Below are 22,696 nucleotides of genomic sequence, written 5' to 3' on the forward strand. Positions count from 1 at the left end.
TGCATGGCCCAATGTTCTGATATACATGTGACAAAGAAAGCTAATCCTTAAAATCACTTAGCCAGAAGCGGAGAGGTGGTATAGGTATCGTGATAATGTTTTAACCTGGTGCTTCTAGCAGATGTGTGGTGCATGTGGGTGCTGACTCCCATTGGACATGCAAAGTTAGGTCAGGGGTTCCCAACTTTTTATACCATAGACCAAAACCATTTAGCAAAGGGTCTGTGGGCCCCAGGTTGGGAACCTCTGGTTTAGGTAAATCAATATCAATAGCCAGTTATAGAGTGGTGGCAGATATCAACATGAGAGAAATAAACTAAAGAAGAATAATCCAAATGTATTTATTTAGTTATTTACTTATTGAGATAGAGAGCAGAATATGCCCTTCTGGCCATTTGAGCCCTTTGAGCCACCCTGTCCAGCCTCATCATGGGACAATTTACCAGTCTTTACAATACAGCTTTTGTACTTTGTACATTACAGTCTTTGGACTGTGTGTGGAAACCGGAGCACCCGCAGGAAACCCATGCGGTCACAGGCAGAAGCAGGGATTGAACCCTGGTCACCTGTATTGTAAAATGCGAGCTAACTACTACGCTAACATGCTGATATTGGCATAATCTAAAAGTCACCTGAACATTCTAAGCACAAGAGATTCTGCAGATGTTCAAAATCTTTACTTACACACACACACACACACACACACACACACACACACACACACACACACACACACACACACACACACACACACACACACACACACACACTTACACTTGAATTCATGAAATCAGGTAGCATCTATGGAAAGGAGTAAACAGTCAATTTTTTAGACCAAGACCATTCTCATCAGGACTTCTTGGTTTGAAATGACAACTGTTACTTCCTTTCCATAGATGATGTCTGACCTGCTGAGCTTCTTCAGCATTACATGTGTTCCCCTGAACATTCTCCCAGCTCCTTGTGTTCTTTCATGGCAAGATGGCTAGTGGAGTCTACAGAAAATTATGATTTACAGTACATTTTAACTTTTAGAATTTTATCGACTACTCTGAAGCTGCAGCAGACACTTGGAATATCCATTGTGAAATCTACAGGCCGCAGTCTCAAAGGGTAATCCAATAAATCCTCAATCTTTCCATAATTATGGGGTTTGATTCCACAGAGACTACTTCCATCAGACTTATTCCAGGTGGTATAGATTATGTTTGCATTTGTTTGTCTGTTAGGTTATTTCACTTGTACTTTTCAAAACAAATATTTAATTAATCATTTTGTGAATGGAGTCTATTTCATATTCAAATAACATATAAAATATAATATACATCTTTAGAGAGAAAACATTTTCTTAAATGAGTCATTATCCCATGAGAATACTTGAGGCAGGACCTAAGGAATTACCTTATACAGCTAACTCTGCACATTTGAGTAGGCCAACTATTATTATATCACAGATACTCCAAAGGAAAGTAACCGGTAACTCACCAATGGCTGCACCTTTGAAGTTAGATTTACGAAATGTTCCATCACTTAAGTAAAATCAAATACACTTTTAGAATTTGTTAAATATTGGGGAAGATGCATGCAGTGAATACATGGTTCATATTAATGTGTTTAGTTAAAGGCTTTGTATAAACTCTTTAAATAAAAGACTTTACTGACATGTCGAAGTATATAGTAACAGCTCAAGATAGCCACTTATCTTAGCATATTACTCACTTTCAGACCCAGGAGTGCTCCAGAATCTCTAGGCACAGTGCCATCTTTTAATCGTTTGTTTAACAATATCCGACCAATTAGGCGCTCTCCATCTTTGGACGGTTGCCATGTCACTGGATGCTATGAGGTCAAAGTAATAAACACATAGGTCTTTAATACTTATCTTTTAAGTGTGCCACAGTATATCTTTAATGCGATGTTTCCATTCAACAAAGAACACATTGCAATTACACAAACATTTATATTTTTGGTTTCCAATTGGAACTTGGAGTATTTTAACGCTCTTGGGGAGAGTGGTTACACTCTGAAACATTCGGTGCTTGAAAGTTTGTGTAATTACAGTTTATTGTTTCAATGCATGCTCCATGCAAATAAAAAAGCAAGCAAGGGCGAGGGTGCCGAACAATGCCACCCGCTTTAGAAGCTATCACCACTATCAACAACTGCCACGACGACCATGTTTAAGCAAGTACCAAGCAGACAGCAGAACAGATTCTAATACACACCTACCAAAATGCCACTGCACCAAATAAAGTTCACAATGAAAGTGGAAGGGAAAAAAGAAAAACACAGTTCTGTGCCAAAACAGATCCAACTTTTCCTCACAGTCTGATTTAAAAATCTTTATTATGTTAAAGGGGACACTTTAAACTGATATTCAATTATTTAGCAAATTTGGGAAATTTCAAGAACATATTATCATTGATGAACAACACAAAATGTTTCTAAATTTCTACCATGCAACTGTGAACTGAACATTCCTATGCATCTTGAAAATAAAGTACTTAATTTTGCTGCTGGACAGCAAACAATAAAGCAAGCAGTTTTTTTTTTCTCTTTCATCTGCATTTACACAGATGTGTAGTTACCACTGGAAAGACCCTGTCCTTTTACAATGAGTGACAGATAGCAAACAAAGACCAAATGAGCAGGTAGAATGCAGGCTATACAGACTTAGTACCTTCTCGCTATGGCTATGTTCTTCATTTAGTGTTGTGCTACTGCATGTATCTACCCCAGAGTCTTTAATCTGAGGCTCGGCCCATTCCAAGTCCTCTTCCAATGAGTGGCCGCCAAATCGCACCATTTTCTTTTGCCTCTCAGACAAGGCGTTAGAGTCCGACAATACTGCCTGCTCACTAGTTTTTCTTTTTCCCCTTTGACTGCTCCCTACAGGCGTGGGATAAAAAAAAGAAAAGAAACATGCAAAGGCGTAAATAAAACAAAGGAAAGTGAAATGAAAAGGAAACTGAATGTTAAGGCTCCACATGTCTCACCAAAGACATTGGGGACGCCTCACTGCTATGCCAAGATGCATGGTCCAGCCAGTAGTAATCCACGTCCCCTGTGAGAATCAAACATATAAGAAAATGCAGAGGAGGAAGGTACAGGAAAGGACAGAAACAGAAATTATAGACAACTGTATTAAATAGCAAAGAGTTACTGTATATATGTGTGTTGCAAAAATATGTTTCCTGACATAAAATCAATTTTAGAGTAATCAGTGCAGCTCCCAAATCTCAATGGCATGGCAGTCTAATCTTTTAATTGAATTTGAGAATAAATTCCCATGACTTTCTCATTTAATGGGCAACAAACCAGTTGTGGTCAAATGCCCAGGATGCTGCCAAAATTTCCAGAGTTTCAGCTCGAGTCATTAGTTTTTAACATAGCAGATGCCCATATTCCGCTGGGTTTCAACTTTTTTCCCTAATGTTCCCCAATAATTATATAGTAAGTTTAGTAGCATGGGGTCATTGCCGCCAACTGGCATGTGATGGCCTTAATGGTAATAATGGGGACAATTTTTTTTGACTTTTTGATTTATGAACAGCTAATCATTAAAAAGGACATGGAATATTATTAAGCATTTGGCACTCTTCGTAAATGGGAACCTTGAGAGAGAGAGATAGCCAAATGAAAACTTCTACCTCAAACTTTGTTGTAGTAGAAATAGTTACTAAACTCGGGCAAACACATCAGAAATATTGATGTTTATATCCTTTAACATAAAATATGTGAAAAGAGGACAATGAACAAGAATACAAAGAAGACTGGTGAGTAGAAGGTCAGTTTGAATATGCAAACAACAACCACAGACAACATCGTTTATATACAGCAACATATATTTTATGGCAGACAGAAATCAGCATTTTATTAATCTCAGTTCCAAATGTTTGTTAAATTTACCCTAATATTCCTGTTTGCTTTAGAAGTTGTTTGACCAGCAAAAGAGGAAAAGCAAAGCAATGTAGGCATAAATGTCCCCAGTGAGCTTATATTTTGCATAGATAAACACTTGTTTATGGATCTGGTGCACCCTAGTTCAAATTTCCTCCATTAGTAAATTCTCAAGCCATAGCAATTGACATTTCATCCACTTTAAATAATAACCTTAGAATTAGGCACTCTGGCCCCTCAATATTATAGGTAGCATTCCATAATTATTAGTTGTCTGGTTCTGTTTTATAATCCAAATAATGTATGAGGAGGCTGAAATACAAAGGACAGTCAATATCATTGAAAGACAACATTTGAAATACTGCGGAATATTGGTAATATGAGACAACTTTTCTAAGCCATGGGTAAAGTAGTCAAGTAAACTATATTCAAATGAAATGAAAAGTTAGAACATTTGTCTCTTTAAAGGTAAAACTCTACTATAGATATGGCTCATTCTCATTTTAGTCCAGCTCATGAAACTGTATGATAGCTGAAACTTACTTAAACCCCATTCACCAGATTCAGGCCACAAGGTGCCTGAAGCAGCTGTGTGGAAAATAAAAATGAATTTCTCATTATGCAACTGAAGAAGTTAAGTAGCATTTAGAATGGGCATTGAAGGATAACTAATTAAACACTGCCTCATGTCTCACTGCCATAAATCTCCCAGCTAATCTCTTCCTCCTCATTGCATACCACAAAACTGTGAGGAGCTGTGATGACCCATTGCCATCCATAGATGACAGAAGTGGAACAGTGCTCCTCGCAGTATACGGTCAATGCACCCAGAGCTAAAGGAAACTACTTAACTGAAGTAACCTTGATTGTTAAGGTAATCATCTCAAACTTTCAAAGCTATGTATTAAAACCTGCCCTCCTAACCCCACCTCCACACTTGTTTCCAAATGATAGTTGGAAGGAACTAACATTATGAATAGCTTTAACGTAAAGCATTGAATACACACATTTCCAACTTTAATGGGCATACCGGTGAATAACTAATATCCAGCTCTTGATGAAGGATCTAGTTTATCAGATTGGTTTTCTTTGTTTCCTGTTTGGCAAGGAAGATTTTCTCAACTCATTTGTGCTACTTTCTACAATGTTATAAGTTATGCACATTTACTCCTTGTTTTTATCTAGAACTGAATTGAAAATACACGTGGACTAAGATGTTAACTGTCCTGTGCTATCAACAGTGGGATCATCAGTTGATCTGCCACTTGTCTTCAGGAGTTTCAGCCCGCTTATGATCAAGACTCCCTCGAGGTGGTGGGCCAGCAGTGCTAAAGCACCACCTCCCACTGGTGAGCTTAACAACTTGGCATCTGCCTCTGTCAGAGCTGTTGGAAGATGGAAGGAATACCATAATGAAAACAAATCCAACATGTAACTTTGGGATCGCTGGACATACTTTCCAATTGAAATATGCAACAAGCATCACCAAATTAGTACTGTAATAATTTTATTTAATCAAACCCAAATTTTTCTGTTGGAAATCTAAAAGAAGCACTGTTGTACCGCAACTGAGACATAGTGTTTAAGCTCAGACTCTTATAATAAATCCTGAGGAAACAATAAAGAGCAAATTGAATTAAGCAATTGATCCAACTCCACTTTTAAGTCATCAGTGTAATTCCAAGAATGATATTAATTTTGTTAAAAATAACTATTCAAATATGCTCTTCAAGTGTGTATATTCAATCAGCTTTGAAAATAAATAGAATATATATGATCTACAAAAGAACTAGAAATGACCAAGGAACATCAAAGCTATTCAGGCATATTTTTGGTATGAAATGCATTTTTCTCCTGAGTCTTGCAAAACAATCATAATCATATATATGAACAAATTTGTTAACTTATTTTTCCAATTTTTCTGAACTTTTAATTCAGAATTTAGCACACTCTTTTTAATTTTATTTTAGTTTTAGCACACTCTTATATGAAAATAACTTGCAATGTTAATTCTGTAATTAATTTAGCACACTCTTTTTAATTTTATTTTAATTTTAGCACACTTATATAAAAATAACTTGCAATGTTAATTCTGTAATTAATTATGTATCATTTCTCTCTTTCAAGCAGATAATATGCACACCACAAGATTCACAAATATTGCTCTCATATCTATTATAACTGAAAATTTGTGTACCATTATTCAAATTAATTCAACATCTAAGGATTTACACATTCTTTGACAGGTGCAACTAACTGAGAAAATAGAATTTTGCTTTTGCTTTAATTTTATTATTGTCCTCGAAAGAAAGCAAATACTTTTGCTCAAATGGTGCAAAAACAAGATTTGAATCCATATATAAAAACCTATAAAAATTCCCTTCCAAGATGTAAATGAATAGCACAACAAAAAAAATTCAAATCTATCTCTTATTTTAATATCATAAACTGTAAAAAATAACTTGATTTTCCACAAAGAACTTTACTTTAAAATAGCATGTTACTTCATGGATATGCTGCTAGTGATTTCATAATAATGGCATTGCAACTGCTAACAAAATATTTTGCCATGTGTTGATAGGTGTTATATATACATTGGTATATGTGTATTTAGATATATATAATCTATGGCATCTTTCTCAAAATTACTTCGAGATTATATTCAATAATAGGGTGTTTTATGTTAGTGTTTGTAAGATGAAAAAGAGTTTAACCCATAGTGAAACAGAAAAGTGGCCACTCCTGGGTCAGAGTGTCACTCCAGAGTTTAGAATATGCTCTGGTTTTTCATATGCCTTCTACATTGGAAAAGCCTTTATTAATGTCAACCTCATGAAATGTTATTTTTCAACTTTTTCAATAAATATTCAATGACACTAGTTTAAAAAAACAACTGTGTGCTATTAATCAAGATGACCCTTGTAGTGTTGCTTGCTTGAATGCAAAATAATTTAAAAGGCCATGCCCTAGAAAGTCAAAATTCTGGGTTCTGTTGCAGAGCTGTCTGAAGGATATGTTAGTTGTGAAAATTCCCCTAAGACACTGTAGGCACTGCTGTTGTCGGTAACTTTAAATATCTTCAGAGGACCTGTTCTGGGTCCAGCACATACTGTAAGAGTTATTCCAAAGAAGGAATAGAAGTTTGCAAAGATTTAGCATTGTATCTGAAACTTCGACAAATTTCTATAGAGGTATGGTGGACAGTATACAGACTAGTTTCATCATGGCCTGGTATGGAAATACCAATGCCTTTGACTGGAAGAGCCACAGCTCATTTACAAGGAGCACTACCACAAGAAAGCAGTATCCAATCCATTAAGGACCTCTCTTCTCACTACTACCATCGGGAAAGAGGTACAGCAGCCTTAGGTCCCCCACCAGCAGGTTCAAGAACAGTTAGTACTCCACAGCCATCAGTGTACTGAACCAGAATGAATAACTTCTGGGTTCACCACCAGATAAGCTCAACACCTTCTATGTCTGGGAGAATATAACTACAGCTGTGAAGATCCCTGCTGCATCTGGTGACCCTGTGATCTCTGTGTTGGAGGCCAACGTCAGGCTGTCTTTCAGGAAGGTGAATCCTTGCAAGATGTCAGGCCCCAGTGGAGTACCTGGTAAGGCTCTGAAAACTTGTGCCAATGAACTAGTGGGAATTCAAGGACATTTTCAATCTCACTGCTACAGTTGGAAGTTCCCATCTGCTTCAAAAAGGCAACAATTATACCAGTACCTAAGTGTGAGCTGTCTTAATGACTTTCATCCAGTAGTACTCACATCTAATGTGTTGAAATGCCGAAATGCTTTGGGAGTTTGGTCATAGCTAGAATCAACTTTTGCCTCAGCAAGGACCTAGACCCACTGTAATTTGCCTATCGCCAGAATAGGTCTACGGCAGATGCAAACTCAATGACACTTCAATTGGCCTTAAATCACCTGGATAACACAAACACCTATGTCAGGATGCTGTTCATTGACCATAGCTCAGCATTTAAAACTACCATTCCCACAGTCCTAATCGGCAAGCTACAGAACCTGGGCCTCTGTACCTCCCTCTGCAATTGAATCCTCGACTTCCTATCTGGAAGACCACAATCTGTGCAAATTGGTGATAGCATATCCTCCTCGCTGATGATCAACACTGGTGAACTCAGGGATGTGTGCTTAGCCACTGCTCTACTCTCTCTATACCCATGACTGTGTGGCTAAGCATAGGTTAAATGCCATCTATAAATTTGCTGATGATATAACCATTGTTGGCAGAATCTCAGATGGAGATGAAAGGGCATACAAGAGTGAAATGTACAAGCTAGATAAGTGGTGTCACAGCAACAACCTTGCACTCAACGTCAGTAAGATGAACGAATTGATTGTGGACTTCAGGAAGGGCAAGATGAGGGAACACAATCTAATCCTCATAGAGGGATCAGAATTGGAGGGACTGAGCAATTTCAAGTTCCTGGGTGTCAAGATATCTGAGGATCTAACCTTGTCTCAACATATCGATGCAGCTATAAAGAAGACAAGACAACAGCTATATTTCATTTGGAGTTTGAAGAGATTTGGTTTGTCAACAAAACACTGAAAACCTTCCATAGATATATCTTGATGAACATTCTGACAGGCTGTATCACTGTCTGGTGTGGAGTGGGGGGGGGACTGCACAGGATCAAAAGTCTCTCCAGAAAGTTCTAAAATTAGCCAGCTCCATCTAGGGTACTAGCTTCCATAGCATCCAAAATATCTTCAAGGATTGGCGCCTCAGAAAGGTGGCATGCATTATTAAGGACCCCCAGCACCCAGAACATGCCCTCTTCTCACTGTTACCATCAGGAAGGGGACACAGACGCCTGAAGGCACACACTCAGCAATTCAGGAACAGCTTCTTCCCCTCTGTCATCCGATTCCTAAATGGACATTGAACCCAGGAACACTACCTCAATTTTTCATAAGCACTATCTCTGTTTTGCACTATTTTCAATCTAACTATTTAATATACATATATACTTACTGTAATTCATTTACTTAGTTATTGTTTCTTTCTATATCATCATGAATTGCATTGAACTGCTGCTACTAAGTTAACAGATTTCACGACACATGCTGATGATAATAACAACACACAAAATGCTGGTGGAACACAGCAGGTCAGGCAGCATCTAGAGGGAGAAGCACTGTTGAAGTTTCGGGCCGAGACCCTTTGTCAGGATTGATGAATCCTATCCTATCCTTACGAAGGGTCTCGGCCCAAAACGTCGACAGTGCTTTTCCTTATAGATGCTGCCTGACCTGCTGTGTTCCATCAGCATTTTGTGTGTGTTGTTGTTTGAATTTCCAGCATCTGCAGATTTCCTCGTGTTTTCTGATGATAATAAACCTGCTTCTGATTCTGAACCACTCACCCCAACATTGAACTGAATCCACAACATAATGACTCACTTTCTTGGGCTCTACAATGCATGTTCTCAACCTTTCTATCTATCTATTTATTATTTTGGGTTTGTTTGCATTTGCAGAGCGTGCTGTATTTTGGTTGTTGATCCATCTGTTTATGCAGTTTTTCATTGCCTCTATAGTAGTTCTTAGTATTTATTGTGAATGCCCAGAAGAAAATGAATTTCAGGGTAGTATGAGATGACATATACCTAGTGGTACTTTATTAGGTACACATGTGCACCTGTTCATTAATGCAAACACCTAATCAGCTAATTACCTTGCAGGCTCAGTTCAGACCAAACATCAGAATGGGGAAAATGTGACTATTGAGTGATTGTTGGTACCAGACCGGGTGGTTTTTCCAGAGACTGATATCCTCGGACTTCCACCCGCAACAGTCTCTAGAGTTTACAGAGAATGGCGTGAGAAACGAAAAAACATCCAGTGAGCAACAGCTCTGTGGGAGAAAATGACTTGTTAATGAGAGAGGTCAGAGGAAAATGGCCAGACAGGTTCAAGCTGACAGGAAGGCAACAGTAACTCGCATAACCATCCATTACAACAGTGGTGTGCAGAAGAACATCTCTGAATACACAACACATTGAACCTTGAAGTGAACGGGCTACAGTAGCCAAGGACCACAAACATACACTCAGTGGCCACTTTATTGGGTAATTTAATAATAAATATACTTTGAAATATGAATTAACTTCAAAAGTGCCAGAATCACTTTTGGAAATTACTCAGAGTGGGTGTTTCCACTTTGCTCTCGTACACACACTTATGTGTAAGAACTGGCCAGAAGCTGCCAGTGGTGCAGCTGAGACTGAGAACCCTGAAGGAGGAGGCAAAGACGAGCTTATCCCCACAGATTCCAAAGGGACACAGTGACTTATTTTAACTCTTCCAAAAGCTATTTATCCACAGCAGTCAACCTGGATAGGCATCTTTTGTGGTTGGCAATGATCTGAATGTGGAAGCTGAAGCAACAGGTGTGGCATGTCTTCTGTACTCTTTCAATTTCTGTGAGCTTTCATTGGGAGGAAAACCACAACACAACCAGTGGAGAACATCATCCACATTGAAATGCATGCTGGAGTCTGTACCAATCCCAACGTGCACTGCCACAGACCCTCTCTAATTTGTTGTAATCTGTTGTATGTCCTGCATCACCATTGACAAGAGCGCACAGCAATGCCTCGGGTATTACATCAGGAGGAGGAGGGAAACGTATCAGCATGCTGTGGATAAACATGGATTATGTGGTGCATCACAGGAAGGAGACTGTTGTCACTCATGTAGATGGCCATATTTAACAGTCTGAGTATCTCATGACCACATCACTTTTCTCTCACAGAGCACTTCATGGTCTTCCCTCTATTGTGGCTCCATGAAACTAGACAGTACACACCAGAAACATGGTACCCAGGAGGCCAAAGCTGAAATGATACCAGTACATAATCAGCTTTCCTTTCACACACATGCCACCTCATGCAAAAAAGAAAACAGAAGTGTAACTTATTGTTGGAGGCCAAGCAACCTAGACATCTTACTTCACATCATTCGCATATTGATCTAGCACCAATACCTCAAACATATGCTAAGCAATTTTATGCCCCCAAACCCAAATTAATGAATTAGTATGCCATGAATAATGGAGCCAAGAGTTTTCACTACTGAGGTAACTTGACTAAAGGGGTTCTAAACAAAAGCTTTCAAGGACGCAGATCCACACCAGTTTCTGGTCAAAAACAACTTTCAACAATGAAGGCTCTTTGCCTCACAGGATAATGTGTTGTTATCATTAACATATAAGGTCATATATGACATATAAGGTCACGGAAGCTAGAGAGTTCAAGAAAGAGAACAACAATGAACTTAAATTTATCAACATTATGAAAAGAGAGGCAGTGGCATTCTTGAGGTGCACACAGGTGGATAAATCCCCGGGGCCGGAGCAAGTTTATCCTGGGAGATTGTGGGAACCAAGAGAAGAAATTTCTGGTTGCCTTGCAGAGATTTTCTTATTTTTCACAGCCAATGGCAAGGTACCAGAAGAATGGAGAGGAGCTAATGCTGTGTTTTTATTTAGGAAGTTTGCTAGGACAAATATTATTGGTGAGAAAATTGTTAGAGGGTAATTCTAAAATATGTTCAAAGTTCAAAGTAAATTTATTATCAAAGTACATATATATCACCATATGCAACCCTGAGGGTCAGGCATACTGAAATAAGTACACAATAGAATAATAGCCACACCAACTTGGGCATTCAACCAGAGTGCAAAAGTCAATAAATACAAACAAAATAATAATTAAAAAAACACAATCAATATCGAGAACATGAGATGAAGGGTCCTTGAAACTGAGAACATTTGTTGTGGGAACATTCCAGTGATGGGGCAAGTGAAGTTGAGTGAAGATCCCAGGATGGGGCTTTCTTTTCCAGGATATCAGAGATGTCCTCCTTTTTCAAATTACAGGGTTTCCCTTCCTCAACATTGATGCTACCCCCACCTGCATCTACACTCACTCCATCTTCCTGCCGCATTAACAGTGAGCTTCTCATGAGTCTCTGATCCAACACATCATGCTCTGCAACCTTCGTCAAAGGGATCCGCCCTCCAAACACATTTTTACCTCCCACCAATCTCCGCTTTCCTCAGGGATGGCTTTCCATGATTCCCTTCCAATCGTCCCACCCAGCACTTACCCCTGCAAGCGGCCAAAGTGCTACATCTGCCCATGACCTCCTTCCTCACCTCTATTCAGTGCCCCAAACAGTCCTTCCAAGTAAGGCAACACTTCACCAGTAAATCTGCTGGGTTGTCTATTGTGTCCAGTGCTCCTGATGCATTCTCCTCTACATTGGTGAGACCCGTCATAAATCGGGGGAGCCACTTCATCGAGCATCTCTGCTCTATCCACTAAAAGCAGAAGTTCTCTGTAGCCAAACATTTTCATTCTCATTCCCATTCTGAAATGTCAGTGTATGGCCTCTTCTTGTGCCACGATGAAGCCATCCTCAGGATGGAAGAAAAACATCTTATATTCTGTTTGGGTTACCTCCTACCTAATGATATGAATATCGATTTCACCTTCCAGTAAAAAGTAATATCCTCCCCTCCCCTTTTCTTCTATTCTCCACTCTGGCCTCTTCTCACCTGCCTTTTACCTCTCCCTGGGTCCACTCTTCCTTCACTGATGGCAGCAGCAAGAAGAGAGAATTACCTGGGTGTTGGGGGTCACTGATGATGGATACTGCTTTATTGAGACAATACTTTGTGCATGCGTGCTCAGTGGTGGGAAGGGCTTTACCCATGATGGGCTGGGCTGTATCCACTTCCTTTTGCAGCATTTTCCATTGATGTTCGGGAATTGATGTTTCCATACCAGGCTGTGATGCAACCAGTCAATATATTTTCCACCACACACCTGTAAAAATTTGTCAAAGTTTTAGATGATATTCCAAATCTTCACAAACTCCTAAGAACGTAGATGCGCTGCTGTGCTTCCTTCATAATTGCACTTATGTGTTGTCCCCAGGACAGGTCTTCTGAAATGATAACACTGAGGAATTTAAAGTTGCTGACCCTCCCCACCTCTGACCCTCTGATGAGGACAAAGTCATGGACCTCTGCTTTCCATCTCGTGAAGTCAATTACCAGCTCATTGACCTGCTCATATTGAGTGAGAGGTTGTTGTTGTAGTACCACTCAGCCAGATTTTCAATCTCTCTCCTATAAGCTGACTCATCACCACCTTTATTCTGCCTCAGACAGTGGTGTCGTCAGCAAAATTGAATATGGCTTTGGAGCTGGGCTTAGCCACACATTCATAAGTGTAAAACAAGTAGAGCAGGGGATAAGCACACAGCCTTATGATGTACCTATGCTGATGGAGACTGTGGAGGAGATGTTGTTGTCAATCTGAACCCAGTGGGGTTTGCAAGTGAGGAAATCCAGGATCTAATTTCCCAGTAGGTATTGAGGCCAATGTCTTGATGCTTATTGATTGGTTTTAAGCGAATGATGATATTGAATTCCAAACTGTAGTCGATAAAAAGCATCCTGATGTATGCATCTTTGCTGACTGATAGTCAATGAGGCAGTTACCACGTTGTTCTTAGGCATTGATATAAGTGAAGTATAATTGAAGCAGGTGGGTACCTCAGACTGCTGAAGTAAGAGGTTAGAGATCTCAGTGAACACTCCAGCCAGTTGATCAGCACAGGTCTTCATTACTTGGCCAGGTACCCCAGGCCAGATGTTTTTGTAGGCTCACAGTCCTGAAGGATGCTCCTAGTCAGCCACAAAGACTGCAATCACAGGATCATCGGTGCTGTGGAAGTTTGAGAAGGGTCTTCTGTGCTTTGATGGTCAAAGCGAGCATAGGAGGCACTGAGCTAATCTGGAGGCAAAGCCCTGTTGTTACCTATGTCAATTGATTTTATGTTATAAGAGATGATAGCACTCAAGCTCGGCCACAACCGTTGAGCATCCTTCATTGGTTCACTTGCGTTTTTAGCTTTCTGGAGATTGAACCTGGACCTCTTGTAACGGACTTGAATGCCTCTGACCTGGCCCTCAGCAGATTGCAGATCTCATGTTTCATCCAGGGCTTCCAAATCATTTTGTAGAGAAACAGGAACTGCTCAGAGATAGACAGCATAGGCCTGAAGGCCTGGGACCAGTGGTGTCCCATAGGGATGGCTACTGGGCCTCTGTTTCTTTTGTCATTTATATTATTAATCTGGATGAAAATTTAGGTGTTATGATGAGTATGTTTGCACATGACATCAAAATTGGTGGTGCACTGGACAATGAAGAAAGTCTTCTAAGTTTACCACGGAACCTAGATTGACTGGGAAAATGGTAAAGGAATGACAGATGAAATTTACCTCAGATAAGTGGGGAGTGATATATTTTGGGAAGTTAAACTAGGAAAGTACACACACAATGAATGAAAATGCTCTGGGAACTGTTGTAGAACAAATACACCTGATGGTACAGTGCATAATTCTCTGAAAGTGGTAGCAAAGGTGGTGAGAAAGGCGTTTGATTCACTTGCCTTCATTTCTCAGAACTTTGAGTCACAGTAGATGGGCAAAGAGTTGCAGCCATATAAATTATAGGTATACAACAATATGCAATCAGGCTTTTTCCACTGAGGTTAGGTGAGACTAGAACTAGAGGTCATATGTTAAGGGTGAAAGGTGAAATGTTTAAGGGGAGTATGAGGGGAACTTCTTCACTCAGAGGGTGGTGAAAGTGTGAAACAAGCTGACGGTGGAAGTAGGTAATGCAATTCAATTTGAACATTTAAGAGAAATTTGGACAGGTAGATGGATGGGAGGTGCGTGGACAGACTGGATGGGCAAAAGGGCATGTTCTTGTGCTGCAGTGTTTTATGAATCTACAACCCTATAATTGTGTAATTGCACCCTAGATTATTGTGTGCAGTTCTGGTCACTACACTATTAGGAAGTATATGTCTAAGCAAGAGAAGGCAAAAGAGAAGAACATTGCCAAGACTGGAGAGGTGGGCTATAAGAATGGAACAGTTTTAAGGAAGCTGAAGATGATTATATGGTGCATCTCAGGAAGGAGACTGTTTTCAGCCATGTGATGGCCATACTTTAATAGCCTGGAGTCTCATGATCACATCACATTTCTCTAACATATTGCTTCATGGACCTCCCTCCATTGTTGCAGGCCATGACACAAAGTGGAAGTGAAGCTCTGCTGGTTTCTGATTTAAGACAAGCAAGGAAGTGGTGAATCCTGGTTCTTAGTTAAGGCTAATTGATGCAGCTTGTGGATTGGACTCCGTAGTTCATGTTATGATGTGCTTCTGGTTTCTGGTTTTGATTGGGGCGGCCTAAAGATACTGAACAACGTAGTGCTAGATGGAACTGAACAGAGTTGAGTCGAATATGCCTGGACTCTTTCCATTTTGTGTTTTTATATGCCGTGTTTTACGCTTGTTTTTTTTTTGCTGTTTGCACAATTGTTTGCTTTTTGGCTGTTGATGTTTTTCTTTGAACGGGAGCCATGGCTTTCTCTGTTTCATGGCTGTCTGTGGGAAAACAAATCACAGGGTTGTATGCATACTTTGATAATAAATGTACTTTGAATCTTGAATCTTTGAAAATGATTTAAGATTGGCTTTGCCTCTTGTACACCAAAATGTACAGTGAAATGTGTTGCTTGCATCAGAGTTGTGCTGGGTCGGTCCGTAAGTGTAGCCACGGTTCTGGCACCAACACACCATGCCCATAACTTATTAACCCTAACGCTTACATCTTTGGAATGTGGGAGGAAATAGGAGCACTTGGAGAAAACAGATACAGTGCCACTGTAGATCATTGTTGATGCTGTACAGTATGCTCAAAATAAATCTCCACCTGCATTATTAATGAACAGCTACTGATGAATGGGCCACTATGAATATTGTGCAAAAGATATTATTTATCATAACGTACAGACACATACCATGTCTAATTACTCTGCCCTGTATCCCAGTTGTCACCGAAATCAGTGCATCTCTTTCTTTAGGCATTCTGCAAACTCTGTAAGGACAATGGCAAGAATTGAACACTGATAGTTGGCCTGCTGTAAAGCAAGAAGGAAGTGACCCTTGGCCTATGCTCCTTGCTGAACCTTGCAATATGCCAGTCATTGTTTAGCTCTCTCAGGATTCCAGGATTCATTCTTACAGCCATAACATTCTCCTGTACCCTGGAGATTCCGTGCATATATCCCTCTAAGGGTTAGTTCCCAAGGTTGTCCTGCTGAGTTAAGTATATCTACATGATTGAAAGCAGTAGGTATAAATAATAGCTTGTATTGCAATAGACACAACACAGGGGTTACTCATGGAATTCTGATAACACCACAATTGTGAACTCTATGTGAATTTTAAAAGCAGAGTTAAAGTGATGAACAACATTGATTTAATTAGAAATTAGTGAAGACATTTCCAGGGTGTGTTCACTTTATAACAAATCAATATAAGTGGCCAATTAGATATAAGTAAGAAAAAAACTATCATTTATACATTGTGATATTTTGTTCAGAAAATTACATGCAGTTTCTCAGTTTAAAATGACCTATGAAATAGTTTAATATTCCACTTTATATTCCCTTCTACTTTAGCTCCAGTGAAGAAGTTGTTGCTTCAATTTTGATGTTATTTCTCCCACCATGGTCATGTAAATTTACAGCATAGCTGTTTTGCATATTAACAATATTACCTTTAAGTTAATTCCACATACAAGAAAAATATGGAGACAACAGACTCTGCAGTCGCTGGAATCTGTTGCAAAGGACAAACTCAGCAGGTCAAGCAGCATCTGTGGAGGCTGAGACTTACTTGATGTTTCAGATTGAGGTCCTGCATCAGGACTAAGATTAGGAGGGAGAAGAAGCCAGAATAAGAAGGTTGGAGGAGGGGAGGAGCACCAGCTGGTAGGTGATAGGTGGGTGGATGTGGGAGGGGGATGAAGTGAGAAGCTGGGAGCTGATAAATAGAAGAGGTAACGGTCTGAAGAAGAAGGAATCTGACAGGAATGAAGAGTGGACCATGGGAGAAAAGAAAGGAGGAGAGGTCACACAGGGAGGTGATAGGCAGATGAGAAGAGAAGGGGTAAGAGGGGAGCCAGACTGGGGAATGGAAAAAATTGATTCGGTCATACAGTACATATACTCTGCATAAAATGAGACTGTCTACACATGATGCATGTGCACAAATTGTTTTTTGTGGCACTAGTCAGGCTTGGAAGCCTGTATGAACTGCCAGCAAACAGGAGGAGTCCAGCTCCAACATCAATCATGATGTTTTCCAGGACCCTATCCTTTCTTGTACTTTACTTTTCTATGTTCCATGTTCTATATCAGGCACTATTGCCTTGGAATTTACAGTATTCAAACACCGTGGCCATAACTTTATGCATTTCTTGTTTGGATATTTGAAAACGACCACCCAATTGGACTAGGATTGAGAAGTGCAAGGGTGAGATGAGGAAGAAGGCACAACATCACAATCTCAGTCTGGACTGTACAAGTGTGAGGCAAAGGGGAGCTCAAGTGACATCTCCCTGGAAGGTGAGGTTACGTAACAGATCTACTCAAGGGGATCAATGAACATTTGGACATGTTGATCTGCATGAAAACCTACATACATGTCAAGGACTATTGTGGAGTCCAGCTTCAAACTAACAACGTCCAAAGCTCATTGTCTCCAGCATAGGAAAGTGACCAGCAAATCATGGCATTAAAAGTTTGGCACTGACCAACAGCGGAACTCACAACTCTCCACAGTTACAGGCAGAACTCAGAATCATATACTGAGTACCTGCTGACGTATCGCATGTTGGAGAAACTCAGCAGGTCAGGCACCATCTATATCAACAGTCAGCATTTCTCAACCCAAAACATCAACTTTCATTTCGCTCCATAGATGCTGCTTGACCTGCTGAGTTCCTCCAACATTCTGCATGTATTGCTCAAGAGTTCGAGCATCTGCAGAATTTCTTGTGTCTCCATGCTGCTATCATGACTATGAGCTATGCTGTTGCAAGTAGCTTTCAGACTGTGATAGGAGTCTCAGAGCTACTCTCCTGTAGAGGTTCTCGGTTCACACACACCCCATCACAGGACAAAGTCCTTACTGACCCTTCATTGCTGAGCAGAGCAGCAAGCTGAACTGGCCCATCCTTCACCTTGGGCCACAACACCATGACCTTTTCAATTTGGCCTGGTGCCTACATCATTGTCCAAAGATTGGGTTCAGTTGCTTTGGTACACTCTGGGGCTGGGACCCTGCCGCCTCGATTCGGCCGGTACCTGACCTTTCCAATACTCGCTGGTAATGTTAAAACTCATGATGACAAGATCATGAAGTCTGAAGTCAGAGTATATGGACCCATAGCTTTTAATATTAATCCTCAAATACACTTCCAATCTCCCCTTTAACGAAGCAAGTACAGGTGTCCCCCACTTTACAGATGTTCGCTTTACGCCACTTCACTTTTACAAAAGACCTACATTAGTAACCTGTTTTCGCATTCCAAAGAGGATATTCGCTTTTAAGAAAATTTTTCCCATATAAATTAATGGTTCTTTGCTTTACACCATATCGGCTTAAGAAAGGTTTCCATAGGAACGCTCTATCTTTGTAAGGGGGGGGAGACACCTGCATTCACCCGGTTTGCTTACACTGGAGGAGCACCATTTGTGCAAGACAAGGCAGTAAGATAGGTATAGCACCAAGTCTATCTGAAGATTAGCTTTATTTGTCATATGTACATCAAAACATGAAGTGAAATGCATTGCTTACATCAAATCAAACCAGCAGGGTTTTGCTGGGCACACACTTGCAGTGCCAACATGGTATGCCCACAACTCACTAAACACAACTGTACATCTCTGGAATGTGGGAGGAAACCAGAACACCCAGAGGAAACCTACAGGAAGAATGTACATACTCCTTACAGATAGCCACGGGAATCTAACCCTGATCTTATAGCTAGTGCTAAAAAGTGTTGCACTAACTGCTACACTAACGTGCTACCAGGATTTATCTGTGCATCAAGTAGATTTATATTTCACCCTTCTTATTATCACCCAGTGTCATTTCTCACTGGACTTCAGCATCTGTTGCTTATCCCTAATTGCTTTTGAGGAGCTATCTTCCTGACACACAATTATGTTTCCAGTATTGAAACTGATTTTTTTTGTTACTTGAATAGCTATAACACTTTGTCATAAAAATTACATGGTGCATCATATTGTTGCATTATTGAATTTCTATAAACAAAGGAAAACTTTCAAACTAAACAGGGACCTTAACTTATGGCTCACAAAATGTCCTTTTCCTCTGTGCTGATGACAGATTAGTACCCGGAGGAATTGTCCAAGTGCTTACGAGTAAATTGGCACATGATGCATATTGACACATTGCTGCCAATGATTTTAATTAATGTAAGTATGGCTTATGGATCAGGCAGGCCACTTGTGCAGAACAAACCCTTCATAACCTATGAGGCACGCTTCACCATAAATTACAAAGGAGATCTAGCTGTGAACCAGTTTAGAATAAGTGCACTTTAACTTAAAAAGCATGTCCATCAGCATATTAACTTTAAAAGTTTGCAATATGACTGTTTTCTTATATAAATTAACACTTTCAGGCAAGTGAATTACCTGCTTATATATCTCTCCTTTTTAATATATTTTATTTATTTCAAGTTTGAGTTGATGACTTTTCTGTAAAATTCACTATCTAGATTATTATGCCTGATGCAACTTAATTTTCATAAAACTATTTCAATAATATTATCTCAATTCAAATGAATCAACAGGACCTGTCTGTCTAGGTACCATATCCCTTGTGGACATTGGTAACCATGGTTTTCCATACAGACCTACCCATTGTTCTTTGGATGACTTCCATTTCCTCGATATGTAGCCACCTGGTTAGGCTTTTGATGTACATGATCCGAGGTCTTCCTCTAGGTTTGCTCCCCTCGATCTTTCCAGAGAGTATGAGTTTTTCCAGTTCATCTTTCTGCATCATGTGTCCTAGGAATCTGAGTTGGCTTTCTCTTATTGTTGGTATGAGTGATCTAACTGCTTGGGCTCTTCTGAGAACTTCTTCATATGATGTGTGTGTGGTCCATGATATTTTTAACATTCTCCTGTAGAACCAAAATTCAGCTGCTTCTGGTCTATTTTCCATTGCTGGGGAAATGGTCCAGCATTCACTTCCATAAGTCAGGATAGAATAAATGTAGCACTGCAGTATTCTGTTTTTAGTGTACATGCTCATTTTTCCGTATGTTAATATGGTCTTCATTTTCTGGAAAGCTTCTTTTCCCATTGCTATTCTGTATTAGGTATCTGTGTCGCACTTGCACTATCGGGCTGCCAAGATATCTGAATTTGTTGACTTGTTTGATGTTTGTATTTCCGATCTTGATCACACTTTGTGGGATGTTTGTCTTTCTGGAGATGACCATGGTTTCTGTCTTCTTGGTGTTGATTGAGAAGCCACTGTGATTACTTTTTGCTGCCACTATAGTGAGTAGTTTTTGAAGTTTTGTTTCTGAGTCGGCTATTAGTACAATGTTATTAGCATATCTGATGTTATTTATATTATGGTCTCCAATTGTGGGTCCGTTGATGTCTTTGATACTTCAAGATATTTTCAGTATACAGGTTGAATATGTTGGGTGAAAAGACACAACCTTGCCTGAATCCTCTCATGATATTCACAAACTCACTCACTGTTCCTTCTATTCTGACGGATGCTGTCTGGTCCCAGTATAAGTTTCTTAAGAAACATATATCTTTCCAATCTATGTCAAGATCTTGAAGCACTTCCAGAAGATCTTGGTGTGTGACAGTGTCAAAAGCTTTTGTATAGTCAATGAAACATAGGTAGATGTCTTTTTGTACCTGAATGGCTCATTCACAGATCATCCCTAGCATGAAAATTGCATTTCTGGTTCCAGTGTTTTCCACAAAGCTGCATTGTTCTTTACTGAACAACAACACACACAAAATGCTGTGTTCCACCAGCATTTTGTGTGTGTTGTTTGAATTTCCAGCATCTGCAGATTTCCTTGTGTTTGTTCTTTACTGCTTTCTGGTTTTATACAGCGTCTTGCTCTCATCATGATTACTCTGAGAATGATTTTTACCACATGGCTCATCAGGCTTATTGTACGATGCAACTCACATTCTGTTGCTCCCTCTTTCTTTGGAAGTATGAGGAACACTGATGTTCAGGTATCACCCCATGATCATAAATTTCATTTGCTCTTTCTGTTATTAAGTACTCCAAAATCTTCTAAGTTCAGTATCATTTCAACAGTGATGTTGTCTGGACCAGTTGCTCTGTTATGTTATGTTATGTTTTGTTTTATTTATGGCTGTTTGAATTTCTGATTTTAGAATGTTAGGTCCTTCTAGATTCTTTTTTATGTTCGGATTTTCTCCTCTTTAGTCTTCAAAAATTTATGTTATATATTCTAACCATCTGTTTAGGATTTTCTCTTTGCTCATAATTAAGTTGCCATCTTTTGCCTTGATGCATCCACTTGCTGAGCAAGATAATTTCCCTGTTAATTCTTTAATCCTACTGTGCATCATCTTTGTTATGGGCATCACCCATAACTCTGGAACAAAGATAACAAGAAGCCAGTAATATAAAGAAATACATTTTTGGTGACATACCAAATTACCTCAAGCTCCAAATTCCATGGAGAGCAGTTTAACTGGTTGCATCATGTCTGGTATGGGGGAGAGCTACTACTCAGGATCCAAATAAAGCTGTAGAGAGTTGCAAACTCAATTGGCTCCATCATGGGCACTAACCGCCGTAGTATCCAGGATACCTTCAAGGAGCGATGCCTCAAAAAGGCAGCATCTGTCATGAAGGACCCCCATCACCCATGACGTGCCCTCTTCTCATTTCTACAATCAGGACAGAGGTACAGAAGCCTGAAGGCACACACTCAATGAATCAGGAACATCTTCCTTCCCTCTGCCATTCAATTTCTGAATGGACATTGAACCCAGAAACACTACCTCACTACCTATTTTTGCACTATTTACTGTAATTCACTGTTTTTTTTCTCTATTATTATGTATTGCATTGTAACACTGCCACAAAGACAAAAAATGTCATGATGTTTGCTGGTGACATTAAACTTGATTCTGAAATATGTCAGCTACCTCAGAATCTCCCCAGACTTTGCCATTGCTTACTGTACCATGACCGGCCATGCATTCTGAAAGACAAGCTGTTTACTTAGTACAAATTTTTCCTTTCACCTTACTTTTTTCACTGTTGACAAGCTGGGTAGCTTAACAATCTGGCCTGTTAGCATCTTCACTTGATTGATGCAATATATCATATAGTACTAGGTAGAAGCATGCCATAACAATCATGGTCATTTTACTAAACCACTTGCATCCTGCATTTTCTAATTTCTCTTTCGCAATTCTATTTTGGATAGTTTGACTATGAAATAGCACACTTGAATTTACAGCCACAAAGGAATATCTGGTTAAGTTATCTTTAGCCAGAGGGAGGTGAGTCTGTGGAATTGCCTCCGTCAACTGTGGAGGCCAAGTCACTGGGTACATTTAATGCGGAGGTTGATAGGGTCTTGATTAGTAAGGGCAGCAAAGGTTACAGGGCAGAAGGCAGAAGAGAGCAGATAACCACATAACCATTTAACAATCACAGCATGGAAACAGGCCATCTCGGCCCTCCTAGTCCGTGCTGAACTCTTAATCTCACCTAGTCCCACCTACCTGCACTCAGGCCATAACCCTCCACTCCTTTCCTGT

At 39.8% G+C, this 22,696-nt stretch overlaps 1 protein-coding gene across 13 annotated transcripts in view; it reads right to left on the reverse strand.

Moving 5' to 3' along the window:
• Positions 1-22,696, reverse strand: part of rims2a (regulating synaptic membrane exocytosis 2a) — a 1,025,605-nt gene that overhangs the window by 456,402 nt on the left and 546,507 nt on the right. For 7 of the 13 annotated variants that reach the window (XM_059971253.1, XM_059971274.1, XM_059971281.1 and 4 more), the window contains 2 exons: positions 2,997-3,064; positions 1,720-1,839 (listed from right to left, as the gene is read on the reverse strand). In XM_059971253.1, the coding sequence (XP_059827236.1) occupies positions 1,720-1,839; positions 2,997-3,064 (188 nt within the window). Of the gene's footprint in view, positions 1-1,719; positions 1,840-2,680; positions 2,890-2,996; positions 3,065-22,696 lie in introns of all 13 variants that reach the window. The other 6 variants (XM_059971246.1, XM_059971261.1, XM_059971230.1 and 3 more) reach the window with 1 other exon arrangement.

Source organism: Hypanus sabinus, chromosome 1 (genome assembly GCF_030144855.1).
Source record: "Hypanus sabinus isolate sHypSab1 chromosome 1, sHypSab1.hap1, whole genome shotgun sequence".
Classification (NCBI taxonomy): domain Eukaryota; kingdom Metazoa; phylum Chordata; class Chondrichthyes; order Myliobatiformes; family Dasyatidae; genus Hypanus; species Hypanus sabinus.